The sequence below is a fragment of a genome, unplaced genomic scaffold, assembly GCF_019419815.1.
Source record: "Pyrus x bretschneideri cultivar Hongxiangsu unplaced genomic scaffold, Pyrus_bretschneideri_v1 Contig28, whole genome shotgun sequence".
In the NCBI taxonomy this organism is placed as follows: Eukaryota; Viridiplantae; Streptophyta; class Magnoliopsida; order Rosales; family Rosaceae; genus Pyrus; species Pyrus x bretschneideri.
The window spans coordinates 4,144,777-4,167,265 of NW_025999590.1; the positions used below are offsets into that span (position 1 = coordinate 4,144,777).

Here is a 22,489-nt window from a genome sequence, read left to right on the forward strand (position 1 = left end):
ACATCACCTAGGGGTGTGGATCCTCTATGTCTTATATGTATATTCTCATCTCTTCCTAACATGAGGCCTCTTGGGAACTCAATGGCTTCGGATTCCATAGGAACTCCGAAGTTAGCGAGTTCGCGCTAAAGCAATCCCATGATGGGTGACCCACTGGGAAGTTCTCGTGTGAGTTCCCAGAAACAAAACCATGAGGGCATGGTCAGGGCCCAAAGAGGACAATATCGTGCTACGGTGGAGTCGAGCCTGGGTTGTGGCAAGGGCCCGGGCCGGGATGTGACAATTTGGTATCTGAGCCAATCCTTAGGCAGAAGTGTGCCGACGAGGATGTCAGGCCTCTAAGGAGGGTGGATTAAAAGATCCCACATCGCCCAGGGGTGTGGATCCTCTATGTCTTATATGTATATTCTTATCTCTTCCTAGCACGAGGCTTTTTGGAAACTCACTGGCTTCGAATTCCAAAGGAACTCCAAAGTTAAGCGAGTTCGCGCGAGAGCAATCCCATGATGGGTGACCTACTGCGAAGTTCTCGTGTGAGTTCCCAGAAACAAAATCATGAGGGCATGGTCGGGGGCCAAAGCGGACAATATCGTGCTACGGTGGAGTCGAGTCCGGGATGTGGTGAGAGCCCGAGCCGGGATGTGACAATAATAAAATGTGCCATATATATATGATTTTGATACATACAAAATAAAATACCTACATAACAAAAGAATGCTATTTGATTCAAAATTAATTTACTTACAAAATAAACCAATGTTATTTGATTCAAAGTTAATTTACCTTTTATTTGTACATATATCTTATAATAATAAGGGAAAAATTTTGAAATGTCATATGAACTTGTACACTTTTTTTAATTTGTCATATAAACTAAAATTTTAAGCAATTTGTCATACCAACTTTCCGAAATTATCAATTTGTCATCTCACCCGAACTCCGTTAAGTTTTCCATCCAAAATAAGTCATCTGCGAGGCACATAACTTATGTTCAAGATTATTTCTATCATTTAAGATCTTTTTACAAGTTCTTTACTTTTCTTATGTAAAACTCTTAAATTTTGTGTTCAAGGGTATTCATGCGGATCATTGTGTTCGTGCAACGTATATGCATCTACAACTCCATTTCTGGAGCTAAACCACAACTTGTTTCTCATATTACATAGCCCATTTAAAATTTGGTTTCATGACATGCTAAATTGAACACCCTAGAAATGTTTTGATCAAATGCAACTTAATAGAAGGAAGTATGATGTTAAAATGATAAAAATAACCCTGAACACAAGTCATGTGTGAGACACATAACTTATTTTGGATGGAAAACTTAACGGAATTAGGGTGAGATGACAAATTGATGATTTTGGAAAGTTGGTATGACAAATTGCTTAAAATTTTAGTTTATATGAACAAATTGAAAAATAGATACAAGTTCATATGACATTCCACAAATTTAATGTGTCAAATATATGTATTAATATATGAAAAATAAGTTACCTACAAAATAAAAGAATGTATTTGATGCATTACTAATTTACCCACAAAATATATATTATTTGCTAATCATAAATTTACATATAGGTAAATTAATTACATATAAAAAAGTTTTAACATATATGGTAGTACTGTGCATATATATATTTGAACGTATAGTAGTACTATATTGGTAAATTATATATATTGAACTTATTATAGTAGTACCATATACTTTTGACGTGTGTGTGTGTGTGTGTGTGTGTGTGTGTGTTAGGGGTAATAATATGTGCAATAATTATTTGTTCATTATCATTAAGATGAGTAATAACATTTATTGATTTGATTTGAATATTGTGGCACACGTTGTAAATATTTAGTAATAATAGGTCAATTACTTTTCTACCTGACAGTCTTTTTCAAATTTAGGTTTTATTTGGATGTTTAGAATTAAGTGAGTTTTTATCTAGAGAATAAGAGTTGTAAAGGTCTATATCTAAAAAACCCTTAAAATTATGGTTTTGCAACTTTTTATAAGAATTGAAAGCCCCGACTAAGTAAGTTGCGTATGATTGATTTGCCAAGAAAATGAACGAAAAACTAAATTTGTTCTTGAAATACAGCATTTGGTAAACTACAAGTTTAAATTGGTATTCATATGGAGTTTGATTTATTTTGGTGTTTTTAATTTTTAATTTTTAAGTTTGTACTCTGCCCAAACCTCCCTTTTCTTATTTTTTAATAAACAAACTGAGTGTTTTTTTTTTTTCATGGGAAATGACTGGAACGTGAAATTAACAAATTTTGATTGTTGAAATAGTTGAAATGATAGACATATTTATTAAATATTGGTGACGCTAGCTATCAATCACTGGCCTTGGAAAAAATGGGTACAAGTTCATGACATTCCACAAATTTAATTTGTCAAATATATGTAATAATATATGAAAAATAAGTTACTTACAAAATAAAAGAATGTATTTGATTCATTACTAAATTACCCACAAAATATATATTATTTGCTAATCATAAATTTATATATATTTAAACTAATTACATATAAGATTTTTTTAACATAAACGGTAGTGCATATATATATTTGAACGTATAGTTGTACTATATACATATTGGTAAATTATATATATTGAACTTATAGTAGTACTATATACTTTTGACGTGTGTACATGCGTGTGCGTGTGTGTGTGTGTGTGTGTGTGTGTTAGGGCTAATAGTATGTGCAATAATTATTTGTTCATTATAATTAAGGTGAGTAATAACATTTATTGATTTGAGTTGAATATTGTGGCACCAATTGTAAATATTTAGTAATAATACGTCAATTACTTTTCTACTTGGCAGTCTTTTTCAAATTTAGATTTTATTTGGATGTGTAGAATTAAGTAAGTTTTTATCTAGAGAAAAACAATTGTAAGGGTCTATATCTCAAGAACTCTTAAAATTATGGTTCTGCAACTTTTTATAAGAATTGAAAGCTCCGACTACGTAAGTTGCATATGATTGATTTGCCAAGAAAATGAACGACAAACTAAATTTGTTCTTGGAATACAGCCGTTGGTAAACTTCAAGTTTAAATTGGTATTCATATGGAGTTTGATTTATTTTGGTGTTATAAATTTTTAATTTTTAAGTTTGTACTCTTGCCCAAACCCTCCTTTTTCTTATCTTTTAATAAATAAACTGAGTGTTTTTATTTATTTATATTTTTTTTCGGAATGTGGAATTAACAAATTTTGGTTGTTGAAATAGTTGAAATGATAGACATAGTTATTAAATATTGGTGACGCTAGCAATCACTGGCTTTGGGAATGAACATGAACAAAAACCCATACATCTAGCTCCAATTATTTCTTCATCATATATAATGTCTTTCTTGTATGACATAATTAACAATGGAGTCTGTTTGATAAACATACTACATCATGCATGTTTATAATTATAATATATAGTTACTCCACATCAATTGTAAGTTTCATTCCATTTTCACAATAAGGAGTCAGATAAGGTGCGAAGTAGGTTGTGCCCTTCTCCAATACCACATGATCATTTCCTGAACGGAATAGGTTTATCGCACCGGCATATAAGTCACACTTCTCGAACAAATACTTGTCCCGTACAGCAGCTACCATGAGAAAGGGATCTCTATTATATTTGAAAACTGTTTTCAAAATAAAATACATTGAATTAGTAAACAAACCATCTGCTAATAAAATATAGTAATATATAAACTTTAGGAATCGGACGCATGAACACGAATTGAAAAGAAAACCAAATTTCAGTAATTTTACCCAAAACATCTCCAGCCTTGAACTTCTTGCCCTCAGTCCACTGGGTTAAGTTAGCATCAGGGCTCCATCTTTTCTCATCCCCCACTATGTATTCTTTTGCATCAACTTGTTCGCATTGGAGCAGCAAACAGCTGACAAAAATGCCGATTCCAATCACCAAAATTTTGTGCATTCCAACTGCCATCTTTGATCGTTCCACAAACAAAGTATGTATTTAACCTTAACCTTTCACGATCAACTCCAAAATACAAAACCACATTACAAATCCATTTATATATACAACATTGACCCTATAACGCAATCAATTCGTACGTTTTGATTTGCTTCTCCAAATGCCATATGATATTTCCGTAACTAATAATTATCACATTTACTGAATAATTATTACTGTAAATATTCCTTATTCTTCAATGCTTGTGTATTTCAACTCATAATCGGGGTCAATTTATGAAATCGCATTAATTTATGATGATTTTGTACGATTTTAGAGATATCACTGAATGGGTGGATGATCCATTGAAAATTTTGCAATGATTTTATACCATTTTGACGTCAAATACTTGACCGTCGGCAATGCGGGAATTGGTTTCCCATATGAGACATCATGCGGTGCCACTCGTGAGTGGGCGTTTTGGAGAATAGAGTCTCACGTATCAGCGATTGTGTTTCCTTAATTGTAGTAGTTCATTTTTCAGTTTTTAAGACATGAATGTTACTTTGGATTGCTTGAATGATGTTGGTTTATATGCATGAAACATGCGTGTTACATTATGTTGTGTGTATCTTATGCTAAATATTTAAGAAAATTTTATTTTGACTTCGTTTCGAGATTTGCTCATAGTAGTGTATTATTATTAACTGTTCTTTGCAGCAAAAGCTAACCTCATGTGAAACACGATGCATTTTCATTGGAAAGTTTAGATACAAACGACAATTCTTGCCGAAAATTGTAAATATAGAAAAGCTGAACAGAAATACAGGAAAACTGTTTTTCATAGGCGCAGTGCAATGGTGGGAAAGTTATCTCATGTATTTTCAGAGAATAAAACACAAAGTTATAAAGCATTTTCAAAAGTTATCTCATGTATCATATTTGACTATTTCTACAAAATAACGCATGAAAGGGCAACCAATTAGACATGGCGTCTTCATATTTCTAAGAACCTATTTCTACGGGGCTTATGCTTATTTGCACCTAGAATGTAAAGGTAAGAGTACAACTTGGATCGGGACAACCTGAATTTTTCTATACTTTAAGGGTGGGCACGGTACAGTTCGGTGTGGTTCTACCCCTAAATCGAAATCGGAATCTTAAATTATCAATGGTTCAATTCGGTGCGGTTCCACTTAAATTTATTACTAGAACTGTACGATTTGGTCTACACCGGTTCTAACTCGGTTCTTGCCGATTTACGGTTTCAAATACTAAATTATTTGAACACCAAATCATCATGCATTCAAATACATCTTCTAAAACTGTTTATATAAAGTTGTATACAACACAAAAAAAAAAAATGAAGAACTCAAGCAGAATTACTGAATTAGTCTCCTGATATTGGTCTCAGCAGCAACAACAGCAAGCAAAAAGAAATATTCAAATAGCATTAAAGGAAATATGCATTAGTCTCTTGATATTGGCAGCAACAGATTCTTTTTCAAACAGCAGCTCCTATACACAATCAAACAACATATAATCAATCGCCCGCTGTAACACGGAGATGACAATGTCGTTAACCTGAGGGCACGAGGATTGATAGAATTCTGGGAAAAGACCTTGAGACCCAACCGACCCAAAGTTGAAACCCTCCAGGTGAGCGGCGGAAAGCGTGGCTGAGACCACCAATGTCACAACTACGAGACCTAAGAAAGTTCCTCTGAAGACTGCCATTGGTAATTCAAGTCCAAGGCTTCGAGTGTGTGGTTTGCTCTCACTGCATGGTGACCAGTTAATTTATAGAGGTGAACTAATGGAAGAAATGGAACCACTCCCACCTACTACTGTGGACAAACAGCTGTTCGCATTGTCGAACCTGTCTCTAGTGCCACCTGCTCCAAGGAAGAATATTTCTCTAACATTTTATTTTTCTCCACTTTTGGCTATAGAGTAATCAATCAGTATGTAAAATCCCATTTCAGGCATGGGTACGAACGTTCCTCGCTGTTTCTTACGCTGGTCAATATCCCAACGCGGTTCGAATATTCGGTTTAGGGTATAGATGAGGGTGACCACCCATTAGCATCTAAACAGACTACAACTGGAAATAGTTTCAACTTTGAACCGGATACCACTGGAGCTTCAGTTTTGCAGAAGATGAATAACATGACTAGATGACAGCACAACTCTATCGAAATGGTTTCATATTTGGTATTTCAGGTAAGTTTGATTGATTCGATCACGATGATGAGGGTTTTCCCCCTCCGCCGACTAGGTGTACACTTTTTTCGATATCAATAAAACTCCCCTCGTACCAAAAAATAAAATAAAATAAATCACGATGATTAGGGTTCGACGGGAACTGATGCATAATTAATTAACTGATTGCATGAAGTTCAAATTCTGGTGTACAGGATCTAAAGTAGCTCATTGTCAGTGGAGAATCAAAGGTGGTATAGCATGTTAACCAAATTTCATGCATCCCCTGCAGCCTGTTCGGTACTACATCAAATCAAAATTTTGCTTCTCTGACTTTTCAGTTGTTTATACGGTAGATAACACATGATCATGTAATAAGAAATTTGTCAGAGTATGATCAAGCTACCCGAACCACCCTTCTTGTGGCTGGATCTACGGTTGCAAATAATCAATCTCAGCAAGCACATTGGCTCCAGTCAATTGATTTAACTTGTTTCTCAGCACAGAATGCACAAAATCAACACCGGGTAGAAACTAAAAACCACCACCAAATAAATGTGAATTCGACAATGTCAACGTATTTACTTACCAAAGATACTGCAGGGACAGGTTAAATATGCAGGGTTCCTGTATTCTTCATTTTGATGGTACATTAAACGGAAACCCTGGAATAGCTGGTGCTAGAGCTGTGTTGCGAGCAGACGATGGACGCTTGGTATACATTTTACGTCTGGGTGGTCTTTTCTTATAGTTACTCGTCTTTCGAAGACTCTAACCATGCTTTTCCTCATGTAGATCGGTGAAATACGTTAAGGTCTGGGTGTTGTAACCAACAATGTTGCTGAGTACCAAGCTGTTATTTTAGGGTTAAATTGTGCTCATAAAAAAGGTTTTACAAGGATTTCTGTCCAAGGCGACTCCAAACTCGTGTGTATGCAGGCTGGTTAGTACTGTGATTACATTCTTCTGCTTAAGGTGGTTTACGTTGTCTTTGGTTGTTTGATACTTTAGCAGTTTTGCGGTTTTCCTTTTCCTTTTACTCCTTGTTCTGTGTTAATAGAGAAAGATAACTGGACAGGTTCAGGGTTTATGGAAGGTGAAAAACCAGAACATGTCGGATTTGTATGAAGAGGTGAAGAAACTGAAGGATAAATTGCTCTCCTTCAAGATCAGCCATGCCCTGAGGGTGAGCAAAGTCGAGTCTATTTATCTTTTGTGCTGTATTGCTTTCTGTGGGTTTGTATTATACCGCCTCACGAAGGCTGCTTATAATATTCTGACATGTTCGTGTGTACCTTCAAGGGAACGAAACTCCAAGGCAGATGCTCAAGCAAACTTGGAAATCACTCTTGCTGGTGAGAGACTCGAGAGATGATTTTGCATTAATTTAGTGGATTCTGCATATGGTCTATTGAGCTGATTTAACGACGTCATTTGGACATGTTCACTTTGCAGATGGTCAGGTCCAGGAGGAGTCCGCGAAGTAGTTTTGACGCTGATGCAGACGACCTATTTTTTGAAGAGTAGGCCCTGATGAGTTGAGGATGTTATGGCTTCCAGCTCTGTGTTACAGTGACCAGAGTGGCTTTCTGGTTTCAACACTGCCATTTGTTGGGTGTAAGTTTACAACGTAAAGCATTTCGACCACAAAACTGAAGCTTCTGTTTACGTGCAACTTTGGAGACCGATTATTTCTGAAATTCGACCCTTGGATGAAATAAGACGGGATACAAGGGAGATTCAGTTTGACAAACCACACCCGAAAGAAAGAAGACGCGCATAGGAAAGGATTTGCTAATCAAAGAAAAGATGTGAGCAGGATGTGAAAAATTCTTACTAGCATTATCTTAAATTGTTTTGCTTTTCCGAGATTCTGTATTTCGCGATGCTATATGCTCCGAAATCAAAGAGAAATTCTAAGACCTGATTTCCATTTACTCTCACAAAACCAAAACCAACAGTTGCATATGTTAGACTTGAGAAATTGAAAATCTTTACAACTTCAGTCGTTAAACTTCTACAGGCAATTTTTACCATCAAACTCAAAAGAATTGAAATGCCTTCTACTGCAAGCGATTAATCCTCTGTCTGATCTGTGTTGCCTTCGCCGGTCATGGAACCGGCGGCTAAAGAGTTAGAGTCCTCTGAAGACTCCCCAAACTCTTCCTTGTACATTTCTTCAATCATAGGTTTCCACAGCCGGACACGCGCGTTTATGAACCAATTCGCAACCTGAAACAGAGACAACATGGATCATCAGAAAATCGGACCGTTACATATGACCTACAGCATATGAAACTAATTAGGACATAATCAAGTTGTTGGAACTTACTTGGTTCTTGGACAGCCCTGTTTGTGATGCCAACAGCAGCTTTTCATTGTCATTCGGGTAACTGTATGATCAAAACCAAGTTAGACATAATTAGTTCGGATTAATCCCAATGAAGGGTTGATTAGTTCTTGGATTGCTTACGGGTGGAGGAAGTGTTCGAAAAGCCAAGTGCGAAGAATCGCAACAGAGGTCTCTGGCAATCCACGAATTGGTCTGAAAGCTTGGCGTTGGCTCTGGAAAATGCCGAGCTGTTGAAGGGACATTCTTTTCTGCCTGCACTCTTTATCAAACAAGTTCAGTTGCGATAACCCGCTGCTGATTTTCGGAACATCTTGCAGCAGCTTTCGCTTCTCAGTGTAGATATGTGAAACTATGGCATCTCTCAAGCTGCAAAAATGCCTTGACATGGCCTTGAGTGCCAGAGCTGTGTAGGACTTGGCTGCTCCTTCCCCTACCACCATCTCAAATGATGATATCACTTGTTCCATTTGATGGTAGTACTTCCCACATCTGTCCTCAACCTTAAAAACATCAAACAAATTAAGTCTTTAAAAAACAAAATTTGTTCCCTAAACCCTAAGGCAGTGTGTCCCCTCGTACCTAAGTTCTAATCCCCCCATTCCCGTAGATTAAACTAGTTTAGAATATCGTCTTGTTTAAAAACTTAAACTAAGCATCAAGATTGTACCTGTTCCAACAATGTGATGAGGTTTGCAAGTCTAGCTTGCAATTCGTGTTTGTCGGCGTTCATGAGCCCGGCATTGCAAGACAGCTCTGCTTTTAGCTCAGAGGAGAGCCCCATACCGCCTCGCCGCCCTTCTCCGTACAATTTCCCAACATGTTTCTCATTGCTAATGTCAACCAATTTTCCGCCAACATTAACAATCTCATCCAAGAGGGACTGAGCCGGTTTAAGATATTTCGAATTCGCAATGACAGCGGCTACAGATTCTGCTCCATAAGAAGTGGAGCAGGATCTATTCAGCGCCCTTGAATGCGAAGCAAGTGCGCCGCCCATGAAGCAGTACTCATCGCCTACGTGCTCAACTCCCGGGTTGCAAGCCCCCCCTGATTCTTCCCCAATGAGGAAGTTGTTGTACCGGTACTGGACAGAAGGAACAAGCATGCGGGAACCGAGGGAGAGCGAAAGCCGCTGCGCTTGGTTCTCGACTGATGCGCCAGTAGGAGCTTGAACAAGGTCTACTGACCGGGACATTCTTTCGCCGAGGGAGTGAATGCCGGGGAGGACTCCGAGAGCTTGTGGAACTGCGGTACTAGTTTGAAACGAAGGCGGATAAGCGTCAAGGTGATGGGTTTCCAGATGATGGTTTTGAGCAGAAATGGAGTCTGAGATTATGAACTGGTGGAAAATGCTTGAGGAGGGATTTGGGGGTGAGTCTTGTGACACCATTGCAAACAAGCAGTTGAAAATCTCAAAACTTTCAAAGGGAGAAAAACAAACTGAAAAATCTAATTCATGATCATACGAGGGAGAGAGAGGGGGAGAGGGAGGGAGAGAGAGATGGGGAGATGGGTATGTCAAGGAAAAAAGCAATGCAAGTATAGCTTGATCAGCCCAGATATAAATAGGACTTGGCTATTGAGGCAGAAGGCCATCTCAGAATCTTTGGTGAATTTGTTGTCATAAAATGGCTTAAAAGAAAAGCACTTTTGACAAGAGGAAGAAAAACCCAATTTGGTGAATGTAAACCTGAGAATTTGAGCTATGATGACCCTTTGAAATGGCAAAACAAAGAGCAAGAACCAATCCGTGGTTTGGGTTTCAAATCCTACCTTTAATGAAGAAATGGTTCTCTCTCTCCTCTCTCTTCTCCCTCTCTCTCCTCCGTGTGTTACAGAGGGAACAGGCCTTATCTAAATGTAAGCAGCAGCGGAAGGGTAATGCTAGATATCATTTATTTAAACTATATTTTGTAAATTATATAACAATTTATAAATACGATCTAAAAAGTTAATCTATCTAGTATTACTCGGAGCAGAAAGCTAGAACCATAGACTTGTGCTGGATCCTTAACGAAGGCAGGTTAATTGGGCAAGTAAACACAGAGAAAATGACAAGAGAAAAGATGGTCCCAATTTTCCCTGACTTTAAAAAAACCAACAGCCAAAAAGCATCCAAGCCTCCAGCTTTAGTGTCTGCAGTCACATTTCTTTTGGACTATCAAATCTACTTTCTTTCGTCTCTCTCTCTCTCTCTCTCTAAACAGTGTGTATGTCGCTGTCTCTTTCTCTCTCCTCACTTTCTCTCTCTTGTTGTGAAAGGCAGAAGGACAGCAGCTGGTCTCAGCTAGTTCAGCACGTTAAATTGTTCTATTCGTATGCAGTGCTGCTGGGTTTGCTGTGGAGGACTGTAATAAAAGGAGGGAGAGGAGAGGAGGAGGGAAAAAGTGGGGTGCCTTTTGCACACTCCCAGTTCTAAGATTGTCAGCTTCTGAGCCTCTAAGCATATGGGAATATCTCACCTTTTCATGTTAGGTATCGTATTCATGCTTCATGCATATGGAGATTGATGGATCTGGATTCTCTCTGCTTCCATTTTTTCCTCCCCTCCCTCTCCTCTTATTCGAAGCCACATCATTATCTTGTTTTAACCTTCAAAGTAGAGAGAGAGAAAAAAAAGAAGAGGAAAAAGAGAGGAGAGAAGGGAAAAATGACGGAAGAGAATCCAACTCTGCGATTGAGAGATATAGAGAGAGAGAAAGAAAGAGAGGGAGAGATGTTGAAAGGACACTGATTTCACAATCTTTCAAGTATTGAATAGAAAATGTAAACGAGTTCATCGTTCATGTGATTTTGATGAGGATAATACAAGATGTCATTTTGGTAATAATCAAAGTTAATTTTGAACTCTCATTCAAGTCAGTAGCATTTTCGATGCAAATAAGTTTCTCATTGTATTAAGAAAAAAAAATTTGTGTAGGATCGACTAATTTGGGCAAAACTCCCACTAAGCAGATAAGCTTGTGGTCAGACGAGTAAAAATGCATTGAGTCCCATGTTTTCTAATAGATGACCAACAAATGAAGCGGTATCGATGCCCCTATACCAAGTTTTCTAGAGCGCTAAGAAAAATTTGTGTAGCGCTAATTAATTGGGACGATTCTCACATTTAATAGAACTAACGTGAAGTCGAATGAGACTAAATACAAGTAGGCTATGTTTTTATGAAATAATCTACATACGACGCGACCTGAATGCTCTTACTACACAAGGTTTTTGAGAAAGAGGTAGTCAATATTAATTGAGGGTGAAAAAAAAATTTCAGTATGCCAGAATCACAGCTTGATATACGAAGTGTCATTATATAAGTGGTTTAAATTTTTTTTTTTTTAAATATCCAACTATTTATATAATTACACTTAGTATACCGATATATTTCCGGCACACTGCAAATTTTATCTTGAGGTTGAAGTAGGGCGTTGGTTTGCTGGGTATTTTGGGGTGGTCTGATCGGATGCTTTAGTAATGATTGCCATCTTTGTTCCTTTGGCCTCCTCCACTTGTCACTCTCTTACACTAGTTTCTAACTTTTGTAACTTTATAAAATAATAGGACACACCCCTCCCCTCTAAAGTCTAGGGCCCACAACCCTATAGATTAAAGTTGTCTCTGCCCTATCTGCAAAACCTGAACAGTGAAAACCCATCCCACTCCTTCCCCTCCCAGTAATTTTCAAATGCCAACAATTTCTGCCAGAAAAAAATTGTTCCCGTGATCATATTGCTTTGGGATATCCACCCTCCAATCCGATCTCCTTCCAAGACCATCAGAAAAATCGAATGCTTGGATAAGTATATGCTTCTTCATAGTCCCATGAGAGAGACTATCATACAAGCCAATATACATCTCTTTAGATTTGTTTCTTATCGAACATCACGCGACAAGAAACACAAATTTTATTATATCTTACTCTCTTTTGAAATATCACGTATATGAATGTGTTATTGTGTACGACCAGCTATATGCAACATTCTTTTACGGATACACATGGTTGATATAAAAAAAACAAACAGTCTCACTTTTGTATGTGTAGTTGCACAAACACGTAATACACTGGTTATACACCACATTTTCATCTTATAAAAAAATACTCTCCCAACACGTCACATGAGAATATAAACAAATACTTTGGATTATACACCCGATTTCATGTAAATCTTGTATCAGACTAATTTCCCAAATGAGATTATTTTGATGTCACACTTATAGAGTTTCCAGGTTCCTTATTCAATGAATGCACAAGATATTCCTTCACCTTTTATCTTTACAAAAATAGTTTACAAATATGCCTAAGGCTTCTTCTTCTTCTTCTTCTTCTTCCACCAATCTCTGTTATATTACAAGTTGGTATCAGTATCATACACACATCTACATCTACACCCCCTTTGCTACAGCATCAAAACAAGCATTCTGTTTCTCGACGATCATTGCCTGAGACCGCTTACCACCCAAAACTTGGAGGCGATAATCCTCTCGGACTACAAAATCAAGTAACGCGTGGGTATTGCCAAACCTGAATCAAATGTTGCTGCTCCGGATCCTCATAGTGACAATCCAAAGAAGCTGCCGCATCGCTCACTGTTACATGGGATCCGGTTGATGGAGGAAATCCATCGTGCTCTTCGCAATGCCGCAACTCCAATGCAAGTGACACGTCGTTGCCAACCGTGAAATGATCCAACCCTGGCATGTCATATGTGGAACTGTGACCCGACTTCGAGTCATGCATTTGCCCTGGTTCGATGCTGTCAGCAGTTGCGGATATCAGGCTTTCGTGCAACTCCTCTTTCCTGTCCTCAGATGCTGAGAGATCAACTCTTGCTGCTTCTTTGAGTGCATTTTCTGGTGAAGATTTCGCATCCGTGTCCAAATCACCGAATTCTTCTTTGTACATTTCCTCAATCATGGGCTTCCAAAGCCGTACCCTTGCATTGATAAACCAGTTGGCAACCTGACAACGAACAATGTTAGTTACAACACTATGCAAACAAAACAAGGGTCCATATGGCCTTGGTGATGTAATATTTCAAGGTAAGCTACGAGATTCAAATGATGACGAAGAAATTACAACATTGAGTAGTCATGTTGATGGCATTGAAAAGAAAGGACCAAGTATTAACGTTCATATTTTGAACTGACTGAGAGTTGAATCCCAATTCAAAACCGTGCACGTTAAGAAACCATAACGGAAAAAATAAATGGCGATGCAACGGGAAGAAGACTATAAGTAATCTTACCTGGTTTCTGGTTAATCCTGTCTGCCTTGCAAGCATAATCTTTTCTGAATCCTTTGGGTAGCTGGAGGGACACCAAAAACCACAAGAATCAGTGAATTCTTAAGAGATTGGCAAGTATGATTTTCAATTAAGGCAAAAAGGTGCTCAAGTACATACGGAAGAAGGAAATGTTCGAACAGCCAAGCACGAAGGATTGAAACAGAGCTTTCCGGAAGTCCTCTTTGAGGCCTCCAAGCATGCTGCAATCCACCAAGCTGCTGAAATGCCCTCTGCTGTCTGAGTTGCTGGTCCACGTAGCGGAGGCGGGGTATTACTGACCCTTGACCATCCGATGAATTATCTTGCTCTCCCAGTCTTTTCCGCGTCACTTGAATTTGGCCCTTGATTGCATCACGCAAACTGCGAAAGTGACGGGAAATTGCTTGGAGAGCAAGTGCAGTGTACGGTCCAGCAGCCCCGTTCCCAGCCACCTTGTCAAAAAATGACACCACAGCTTGCATTTGATGGTAATATTGTTTGTATCTTCTATCTACCTGCAATAACGGCATATCCATTGATGACGTTGCAAAATAAGTAACATAAAAAGGACCTCCGACCAAATCATTAACAAAAGTTTCTACGAATTGCGCTTATTTACCTCATCCAACATGGATAAAAGTTTGGTCTTCTTGTTCTGCAAATCCTGCCGTTCTGCTGCTGATAACTCGACAGAAGAAATGGTGCTCGATTCACCAGGATCTGATGACCTCGGTAAATGTTGATCATTCCCATCGGTTTCTTTGGAACCATCTGATCCACTCCGCTTAAAGCTTTGGTTCTTGTCCAAATGAGATTGCTTCAAAGCCTTTTTGACATTGACCACTTCATCAAGCAACTGTTGTGCGGCCTTGAGGTACTTAGAGCTTAACATAGCGTTCGTGGAACCTAGTGAGTCATACACATATTCCGAATGCATTTCTTTGGATCCCGATGAACACATTGGATTGTAGAAAGCCTGTGTTTTGACAGCCTCATGGCCGCCTCCATATAACCCCGATGCCAAGCTTTCAAAGTTTCTAAACTCCTCGCTCTGATTGTACTCCTCACCCTTCCCTATCATTGGAGCATTGCTCAAAACCGAAGAGAGACTTGAATTCGGATATTGGTACTGAAACGAAGGCAGAGAAACTGGTTGCGGAATTTGGGTGGAAAGGCTAAGAGACAATCCATGATCCTGCATACTATGTTTCCCAATCAAGGACTCGCCGCCAACGTTACAGTCCCTGACTGGATCACTCGTTGGAGGAATAAACATCATTTCACTCCTGCCCCCATCAGAGTCAGCATATTTCTGAGGGGAGAAGTTGCCGCCGGGCAAGACCTGGGAGTAGGATCCGGCGGCATAGGAAGCCTGATTCAGATACATCATCATGTTTCCGGGCGGTTCGGAGTACGAGGGAAGTTTCTCGTCCCCTTGATAAGGGTTCAGTAAGTTTTGATTACTCAAATTTTGGAAATACGTAGCCATAGCTTAATAGCCTAGTATCTTCTTCTTCCTCTGTCTCTCCAAATCTTTGAGTAAATATTGAGGGACGGAAACCAAAATTTACCAAAAACAAATCGAATTGGTGACACCCGTTTAACCAAATTACCGATTCCTACCAAGAAAAACAAGAAATTCATCAAATTTACCAAACAAAAATTACCAAAAGCAAAAACCCAATTCAGAAAGTATGCAAGCAGAGTGGTCATACCAGAACACAAGCAAAATCCAACCCAAAAATCAAGTAATCCAAGGTTAATTAAACCAGTGGAGATTGATGCTAAAAACCCGAAACTAATACTGATTTCATAGCCAAAATACTAACGTAATCAACATAATTAATTAAAATCGAAAACAGAGAAAAGGGTCAGAACTGAAGCAGCAGGGGAAGTAAGAAACCGAAATTACCAGAAAAAAAAATGGAGAAACTTTGAAGAATTGAAGGGAGTTGCAGAAAAGGGAGGAAGAAGAAAAGTCGAGCTATCTTCTTCGACTCTCCGGAATCGAAGACGGACACGAATCCCGAGAGATATGTTTCCCGAAGAAGACCAACCTCCTTATCATTGGAACAAAGGCACCTACTTCGGCCGAGTATATTTATATTTTAATGCCCAATTGAATAATCGAAGAATTCGAATATCAACACCAACTTGAATTTTTTAATGCCCGGAAGAAATTTAAAATTCAAATGCTCTGTTTTTTGTGTATTTTTTTAATGGGGATATTGGTTTGGCAATATGTATACGCTAACCAAGAGAAAACAGAGGCAGAAAGTTCTTGGAGAGAGAGAGATGAAGAGAGAGAGAGAGAGAGAGAGAGAGAGAGATGGAGAGAAAGAGAGAGATGGAGACAGAGAGAGAGAGAGAGAGAGAGAGAGAGCAGGGGAGCGGAATGTGGGTGGTGGTGACGGGTGAAGGGTGACGGGTGGTGGTGGTGGTTGTTTGCTTAAGAGAGTTCAATCAAACGTTATTACGCCAACGGCCAACTAACCACCAGTTGGTGAGTTAAGTAAATGTCGTCCAATTTTCTTTCTTCATTTATTTTTATTTTTATTTTTTTGAAAATTGCAAGTTTATGACTTAAGACTTTTCTACGTTTGTGAAAATTTCAACTGGTATAGATTTTTTTTAATTTTACAATTAATCATCTAAACTTTAGGTTGTGTGACAATGTAGTGTTGTAAGTATGTGAGAATTCAAAGTCGGAAACTTGACGAAACAAAATACAATGTATAATGAGATGGTTACACTACTAATTGTATAGAGGTGTTATTTATTTATTTATTTATAAAACATCACAAATGTTGTTCATATAGGTAGTTAAATGCGACTTATTAACAATATCAATGTGATGAGTAGTAAGCCGATAATGAAATGCACCACCTCAAGGCAAATTGTGACCTTTTCTTGTGTTTCGACTCCAACCATGTGACTTTAAGTTTTGTCTTTATTTGGTTGTGTGGGAGGTTTGCTTCACACTATTCACATATCAGTCGAGTTCTTTGAAACGATCAAGTTTGCGCATCGCTTCTCTCGACCAATTTATTCGGCCTTGATTGGAATTGGTATCAACATTTTCCAACATGCACTCAAATGGGGGTAATTTGTGTGCTTATGAGGTTGCTTTCTCTTCACAAATCTAAATTCTTAGAGTATCACCTATACGTGTGGGATCGATTAGTTTTTTCCTCCAATAGTAGGATACTCATCATTTGAGCCCACAACTTTATAATGCGCCACACTAAATCATGGCCCTTAGGTACTCAATTTTTTGGATACGAAGAGGAGTAAGGATGGAACCGTAAAACTAACCCAGACCAGGAAGGGAACTATATGCTTAATTCGAGTCAGACTATCACACACGAGACTCGCCTAGGCCAAGACCAACGCACCAATAGATTTTTAGTGAGCATGCGACAAATCTTGATTTCCATGGTTGGATTACAAAGGTAATATAATCCATACCGTTGAACCGTCACATTGTTGTGATACACAATGCACTAAATCACAGTAGATGCAACGGCTAGCACGAGGCCCATCTAACATGTTTCCATTACATATTTCTTCACCAGGGTCAATCCCAGCTCAAATACCCTCCACTAAACTCAAAATCTAACTTTTTAGCCCCCTAAACTACATGTTTCCATTACATATTCCTTAGTTATCCTCATACCTTACACGCGCGCAAGGATGTTTTTGAAAAAGGTCTTCTTGAATGCCACATGATCATTATTTGATAAAAATATGAATGATACCGGACGAAAGTACCAAATTGTCAAAATGCATGAAGTACAAGTGGTTGATTGTGAATTATTTAGAGCAAATGTCAATTGCACAAAAATAGAAAATATAAGGGGGTATTATGCAATAAAAGGTTGCGGGTGGAAAACGTGGAAGTGGCAAACTCCCGTGTGAGGTGTGGATGTAGTCGAAGGCCTTGTAGTCGGTAGCTTGGCTGTCGTGTCGGAGGACTAGTACGGTGCGTTTAGGTCCAAACATTAACGACCGAATACGGTGCGTTAGCTCTCAATTGCGGTCCCGCCATAACGCGCACATGAAGGTACAGTTTTACCTGTTTTGGCAACTACTTATGGATTTTGCAAACCTAAAAAAGCTTATATTAGGCTTTTTATGAAAAATGATTCTGAGATTGGTATAACTCCTTATTTTGGTTCTTGAAATTTAAAATTGTGGTCTTGAGATTGTCTACGGTCAATTATTTTGATCATTCCGTAAGAAATCTCCGTTAAGTTAAGGGTATTTTCGTCAAATCATTCTCTCCCCTAGAATTGGTGATTTCTTCAATTTAACACAAATTTTTCATAGAATAACCAAAATAATTGACCGTAGACAATCTCAAAAACCAATTATATCGATCTTAAATATCATGAACCAAAGTGAGGTGTCATAACAATTTCATGAACTATTTTGGCTAAAAAAAACCCTTAAATTATAAAGTGTTTTTGCTTACCCCTAATTCAAGGTAACCGTCATAAATGCCATAACATAAATTTGGGACCTTTTACTTCTTTTTTTAAAAAGGACCTTATACTTAAGAAATGAGAAAATTAATTTTGAATTCAGTTTGAGCAATTAAGTTGTTTATAAATGCTTTCTAAAGTTTAATTAAATTGTCTTGTCAAAAAAGTTTGAAAAATTCAACTCTAAAAAAAGATACATGCTCACCATACACCAACAAATGACGAATTTAATAAGTGATTAGAAAAATAATCTAGAAAGTCTTTTCGGAGACGCTATAATAGTCTGGTACGAGGCCTATCGGCATCAACTAACTGTTAGATGAAGGAATTAGGTTGCTTGGTGGTTCAATGACCAAACTTTGGGGTCTTGATTTTCACCATTTGTGCCAGTGGAAGGAGGGTAAGGCTACTTTAATAGGCCAATGATCAAGTCTTTATTTGTAGTTCGTCTCACCTAATTCTTTTATTATAACCGTTTTGAAAATTCCACTTTTATCATCAATATATTTATTTCTCTTCAAAACCTCGTCTTAAAATTGCCAACCAAACTGTTTCCACCAGAAATATAATCCAAATATATTACTCCACCAAATGGACCTAATTATAATTTAGATTAATGACCCAATTGTTCATATGCAAACATTTGAAAACCAGTAATCATATTTCTTAAAACAAGAAACTAATTAATGATTATCGTAAAGGAAAATTAATGAAAATGACTTAAAAACTTTGAATTTTAACGTTAATGACAAAATAAAAGATAAAATAAATAGTACCAGAATTAACTTTTTAATGTAAAAATGTGATTTTTGATTAAAGTGAACAACACCTAAAGCTCTTCGTTAAAGTTCTCACCGAAACAAAATAAACTATTAATTCTATAATTATATGCTTAGATTAGACGACCACGTGTTCGATTTGGTGCGACTTTTCGATATCGAAATTATATTAGGAGAATATCTTTTGGTTCCATAGAAATTAAAATTAAATAAAGGCAACGACCTGCGCCAACACAAAAAAAAATATATATATGTAAACGACCACGCGGATTACGCAATCAAATATTATCAGCGTGGCAAAACCAAACCTCAAAAACTTCCAGTAATCAGTGGGTCCTGCCGAAGAAGAAATTTTTTTGTGCAACGGAAATACAATTCGGAATATAAATATTATATACAAGTAGTCGGCTAAAAATTCTGGAAAGAGATATTCTTCCATCCCTTTCTATCAAACTCATCGAAGTTCGGATAATTGAAATTTGATCTAACGGTTACAGTTATTATAATTTTTAACGGAGTTTTTGTTTATAACCGTTGGATCAAATTTCAACGATTCGGATCCCAAACTTGGTGGAATTAATGAAAAGAGATCATCTCCGAATCTCTTTCTCAAAATTCTAATGATACTTGGCACATTAAAAAATTGTTTCCGCCAGAGATAGTTCTGTTTGCAACCGTTACATCAAATTTCAACGATTTAGATCCTAAATTTGGTGGATTTAGTGGAAATAGATCATCTCCGGATCCCTTTCCTAAAATTCTAATGATACTTGTTATATCTATTGTCGTGTTTTTGACACATTAAAAAATTGTTTCCGCCGGAGATAGTTCTGTTGAGAGTGGCGGGTGCTCGCACGCGTGAACACTTTTTTGATAAAATATAGTTTAATTTTTATTTTTTTGGAAAATTTTCTGATCCCGAATTTGACCAGTCATATAAAGTAAAATACTTTTTCTGAATTTTTTTCAGAGAAAATTGAGAGCAAATGCTAGCTGAGGAAGGAGAGTAGGGAGGAGCACTCGAATCAGCCGTCGTCGTCCGCCTCTGTGTCCACTTTCTCCGGAAACGATGACTAGCTCCTCCTCCACTTCACGCAAGGTTTACTTCTCTCTCTCTACAATTTAAATATTTATTTATTTATTTTTAATGGAATTTTTTGGGTGCGTAGGCTTTAAGCAAGATCGCCTGCAATCGTCTGCAGAAAGAGCTGGTGGAGTGGCAGGTGAATGCTCCGGCAGGTTTTAGTCACAAAGTCACTGATAATCTTCAGAGGTTCCATTTCCAATTTCTTTAAATTTAAAGTGTTAATCTCCTTTGTTTTGCGATTAATCATGTGATTAGTGTTTATTTCCTTGAAATTTTGTGTTAAGATGGGTAATCGAAGTCACCGGAGCTCCGGGAACTCTATACGCTAACGAATTGTATCAGCTCCAAGTTGATTTCCCCGAGCATTACCCCATGGAAGCACCACAGGTCCATAAGATTCAGACTTTAATTTTTGCTTTTCTCTTAATGCTGTTTGGCTGCCAAGAAAATTATTTCGAAACCGAAGATTGACTATTAGGTTTAAGTTGTTTAAGTACTTATACATATCGTTTGGTGGTTGTGTAGTTATCAGGGTTTCAAAAAATTGGCGAATACAGAACGATTAGCAACTTAGTAGCGCACAATGTTCGATTTATATTTGAAACTTTTCGCTTAAATGACTGGTTTGTAGTTTCTATATTGTTTGTTTCGGTGTTCAGGTGATTTTTGTCTCTCCGGCTCCTCTGCATCCCCACATTTATAGCAATGGCCATATTTGTTTAGGTACCGTTCTTGTCTTTTAACTTTGTTTTAGTATTTTCCGCTATCTTTAGTTTTCAGTATTGGGCCGGTATGGAACCAAAGTCTTGGCGTGAATTCGTACTTTGTTCTTACGGAAGTAGACAATTAGATGGTTGTTATATTATTCGAGTCATTGCTTTGACCTGTGCGATCGTTAGTTTCATTCTATCAAAATGATGACTAGTTGTTAAGTTGGTCAAACGTTACATCGCAATGTTTGCTTGCAAGTTAGGCAACTTTATAATAAGTTTAATTGAATTCTATTGAATTTTCAGACCATTAGAATTTGGCCTTGCCTTGGAGAGTATCCTTCTCTATGCAACTATGCTTGAGGCAAACGTCACCTAACATTTTGATCATAGCACTAGCCCTTTGGAACGTTTCATTTTGCGTTCTGTGATAGAAATCTAATGTCTCATGACATGCAATTTTTTCATTAGCATCAAATGTTGGAGGGTACAGTCCAATGCCGGTCAACCATAACCTGAAAAAACAGATCAGGATTTGAGTTAAAAGAAGTAGAGTAATATATTTTGTTGCTCCACACCCACAAGCCTCCAGTGCTTACTGTAGTGAGTACACATGAGCTTGGGACGTGCCTGGTTGGAGGTTGTGATATTCTGAATTGACTTGATATGAAGATTGACAAGAAAATAAACTAGAAATGAATTTATAAAGAAGGGACCAGGAATAAGATAGCTCGTAGTTGGAGCTCAAATTCCAGTTTCAACTCCTATTCTGGTTACTGTAAGCGACAATAATGAGTCCAGAGGCATGGTCGCGTGAGGTACTGCCAAGCTCACAGCTGAAGTTGTGAGGCTTTGGTCACCGGATAGAATCTTCTAGGTGCTGCCTGCTGGGAGTCATTTGGCATCCCTTATGTTTGCATCTATTCTTGTCATTGCTGTTTTGAGCTTTTAAAGCTTTGGTTTTTGAAGCACTAGATATCTTATTTTTGTTGCCGGAAATGATAAGATAACAAAAAAGGCGAAACTTTCATCTTTTTATCCTTGATTCACTGTGAAATGCGTGGCTAAGGTGATCACAGTTTGATCAGTTCGATCAATTCGAGACATTATTTTGAATTTATTGTTGATGAAATACAAAACTGTTACGTACCTGATGGTTCTGATTATTAGGATGAAATGAGCACCAGCTATCTCATTTTTCGGTAACGGATTGTGTTTTTCTTTGCAGACATTCTATATGATTCATGGTCCCCAGCCATGACGGTTAGTTCAATCTGTATCAGCATTCTGTCCATGTTATCGAGTTCCACGGAGAAGGTATGGTGGTTGAAGTCATAGATTTTGATGATCTTACTTCACCCTACATTACTTCGGTAAAGCAAACTCACAACCCTGATTCGTGCAATTTACCATTGTGCAGCAACGCCCGGCGGATAACGATCGATACGTGAAGAACTGCAGGAACGGCAGATCTCCCAAGGAGACGAGATGGTGGTTCCATGATGACAAAGTGTAATATAATGACCTAACAAATGTTTATTAACTATTTATAAAAGAAAAAAAGGGGGTTTGATTTGGAGTACTATTTAATCAATGTTGTTATTGGAGTACTATAAACTCATGCTTATAACCTACTCAATTTCAATACAAATTATTATTTAATGTATATTTAGTAAAGGGTAGGTAGTAAAT

At 37.7% G+C, this 22,489-nt stretch overlaps 4 protein-coding genes and 1 long non-coding RNA gene across 6 annotated transcripts; 2 read left to right on the forward strand and 3 right to left on the reverse strand.

Annotated features, from left to right (window-relative positions):
• Positions 1–3,437: 3,437 nt before the first annotated feature.
• LOC108865638 (basic blue protein-like) lies at positions 3,438–3,960 on the reverse strand. The gene is made up of 2 exons (XM_048588351.1): positions 3,777–3,960; positions 3,438–3,646 (listed from the first exon to the last, which is right to left on the reverse strand). The coding sequence occupies exons 1-2, from the start codon at positions 3,958–3,960 to the stop codon at positions 3,438–3,440; spliced, it is 393 nt and encodes a 130-aa protein (XP_048444308.1).
• A 3,260-nt stretch (positions 3,961–7,220) lies between these two features.
• Positions 7,221–7,910, forward strand: LOC125479180. Its single transcript, XR_007259858.1, has 3 exons — positions 7,221–7,315; positions 7,432–7,484; positions 7,585–7,910. It is a non-coding gene; the product is annotated as an uncharacterized LOC125479180 (long non-coding RNA).
• A 122-nt stretch (positions 7,911–8,032) lies between these two features.
• LOC125479179 (BEL1-like homeodomain protein 11) lies at positions 8,033–10,451 on the reverse strand. Its single transcript, XM_048588254.1, has 4 exons — positions 9,150–10,451; positions 8,603–8,982; positions 8,462–8,522; positions 8,033–8,361 (listed from the first exon to the last, which is right to left on the reverse strand). The coding sequence occupies exons 1-4, from the start codon at positions 9,870–9,872 to the stop codon at positions 8,206–8,208; spliced, it is 1,320 nt and encodes a 439-aa protein (XP_048444211.1). The 5' UTR covers positions 9,873–10,451; the 3' UTR covers positions 8,033–8,205.
• A 2,176-nt stretch (positions 10,452–12,627) lies between these two features.
• LOC125479314 (BEL1-like homeodomain protein 3) lies at positions 12,628–16,156 on the reverse strand. 2 transcript variants are annotated; one of them, XM_048588504.1, is made up of 5 exons: positions 15,650–16,156; positions 14,357–15,356; positions 13,876–14,252; positions 13,720–13,780; positions 12,628–13,433 (listed from the first exon to the last, which is right to left on the reverse strand). In XM_048588504.1, the coding sequence occupies exons 2-5, from the start codon at positions 15,224–15,226 to the stop codon at positions 12,969–12,971; spliced, it is 1,773 nt and encodes a 590-aa protein (XP_048444461.1). In that variant the 5' UTR covers positions 15,227–15,356; positions 15,650–16,156; the 3' UTR covers positions 12,628–12,968. The 2 variants fall into 2 exon arrangements, with proteins under 2 accessions (XP_048444461.1, XP_048444462.1); XM_048588505.1 differs by having other exon boundaries at positions 15,453–16,156.
• Positions 16,157–19,812: 3,656 nt separating this feature from the next.
• LOC125479170 (probable ubiquitin-conjugating enzyme E2 18) lies at positions 19,813–22,463 on the forward strand. Its single transcript, XM_048588239.1, has 6 exons — positions 19,813–20,099; positions 20,170–20,273; positions 20,372–20,474; positions 20,747–20,810; positions 22,026–22,114; positions 22,218–22,463. Exons 1-6 carry the CDS (start codon positions 20,070–20,072, stop codon positions 22,311–22,313), a joined length of 486 nt encoding a protein of 161 aa, XP_048444196.1. The 5' UTR covers positions 19,813–20,069; the 3' UTR covers positions 22,314–22,463.
• Positions 22,464–22,489: the final 26 nt, after the last annotated feature.

Bases quoted from the DNA above. Each gene is read 5' to 3' on its own strand.
- LOC108865638 (XM_048588351.1), bottom strand. From the start codon at position 3,960: ATGGCAGTTGGAATGCACAAAATTTTGGTGATTGGAATCGGCATTTTT. The intron at 3,647-3,776 runs GTAAAATTACTG...TTTTGAAAACAG, and splicing joins CAAGGCTGGAGATGTTTTGG to TTTTCAAATATAATAGAGAT.
- LOC125479179 (XM_048588254.1), bottom strand. From the start codon at position 9,872: ATGGTGTCACAAGACTCACCCCCAAATCCCTCCTCAAGCATTTTCCAC. The intron at 8,983-9,149 runs GTACAATCTTGA...GATGTTTTTAAG, and splicing joins TCATCACATTGTTGGAACAG to GTTGAGGACAGATGTGGGAA. The intron at 8,523-8,602 runs GTAAGCAATCCA...TTGATCATACAG, and splicing joins TTCGAACACTTCCTCCACCC to TTACCCGAATGACAATGAAA.
- LOC125479314 (XM_048588504.1), bottom strand. From the start codon at position 15,226: ATGGCTACGTATTTCCAAAATTTGAGTAATCAAAACTTACTGAACCCT. The intron at 14,253-14,356 runs GTAAATAAGCGC...CCGTTATTGCAG, and splicing joins TTTTATCCATGTTGGATGAG to GTAGATAGAAGATACAAACA. The intron at 13,434-13,719 runs GTAAGATTACTT...GTTCGTTGTCAG, and splicing joins CAGGATTAACCAGAAACCAG to GTTGCCAACTGGTTTATCAA.
- LOC125479170 (XM_048588239.1), top strand. From the start codon at position 20,070: ATGACTAGCTCCTCCTCCACTTCACGCAAG. The intron at 20,274-20,371 runs GTTCCATTTCCA...TTTTGTGTTAAG, and splicing joins GTCACTGATAATCTTCAGAG to ATGGGTAATCGAAGTCACCG. The intron at 20,811-22,025 runs GTACCGTTCTTG...TTTTCTTTGCAG, and splicing joins CAATGGCCATATTTGTTTAG to ACATTCTATATGATTCATGG.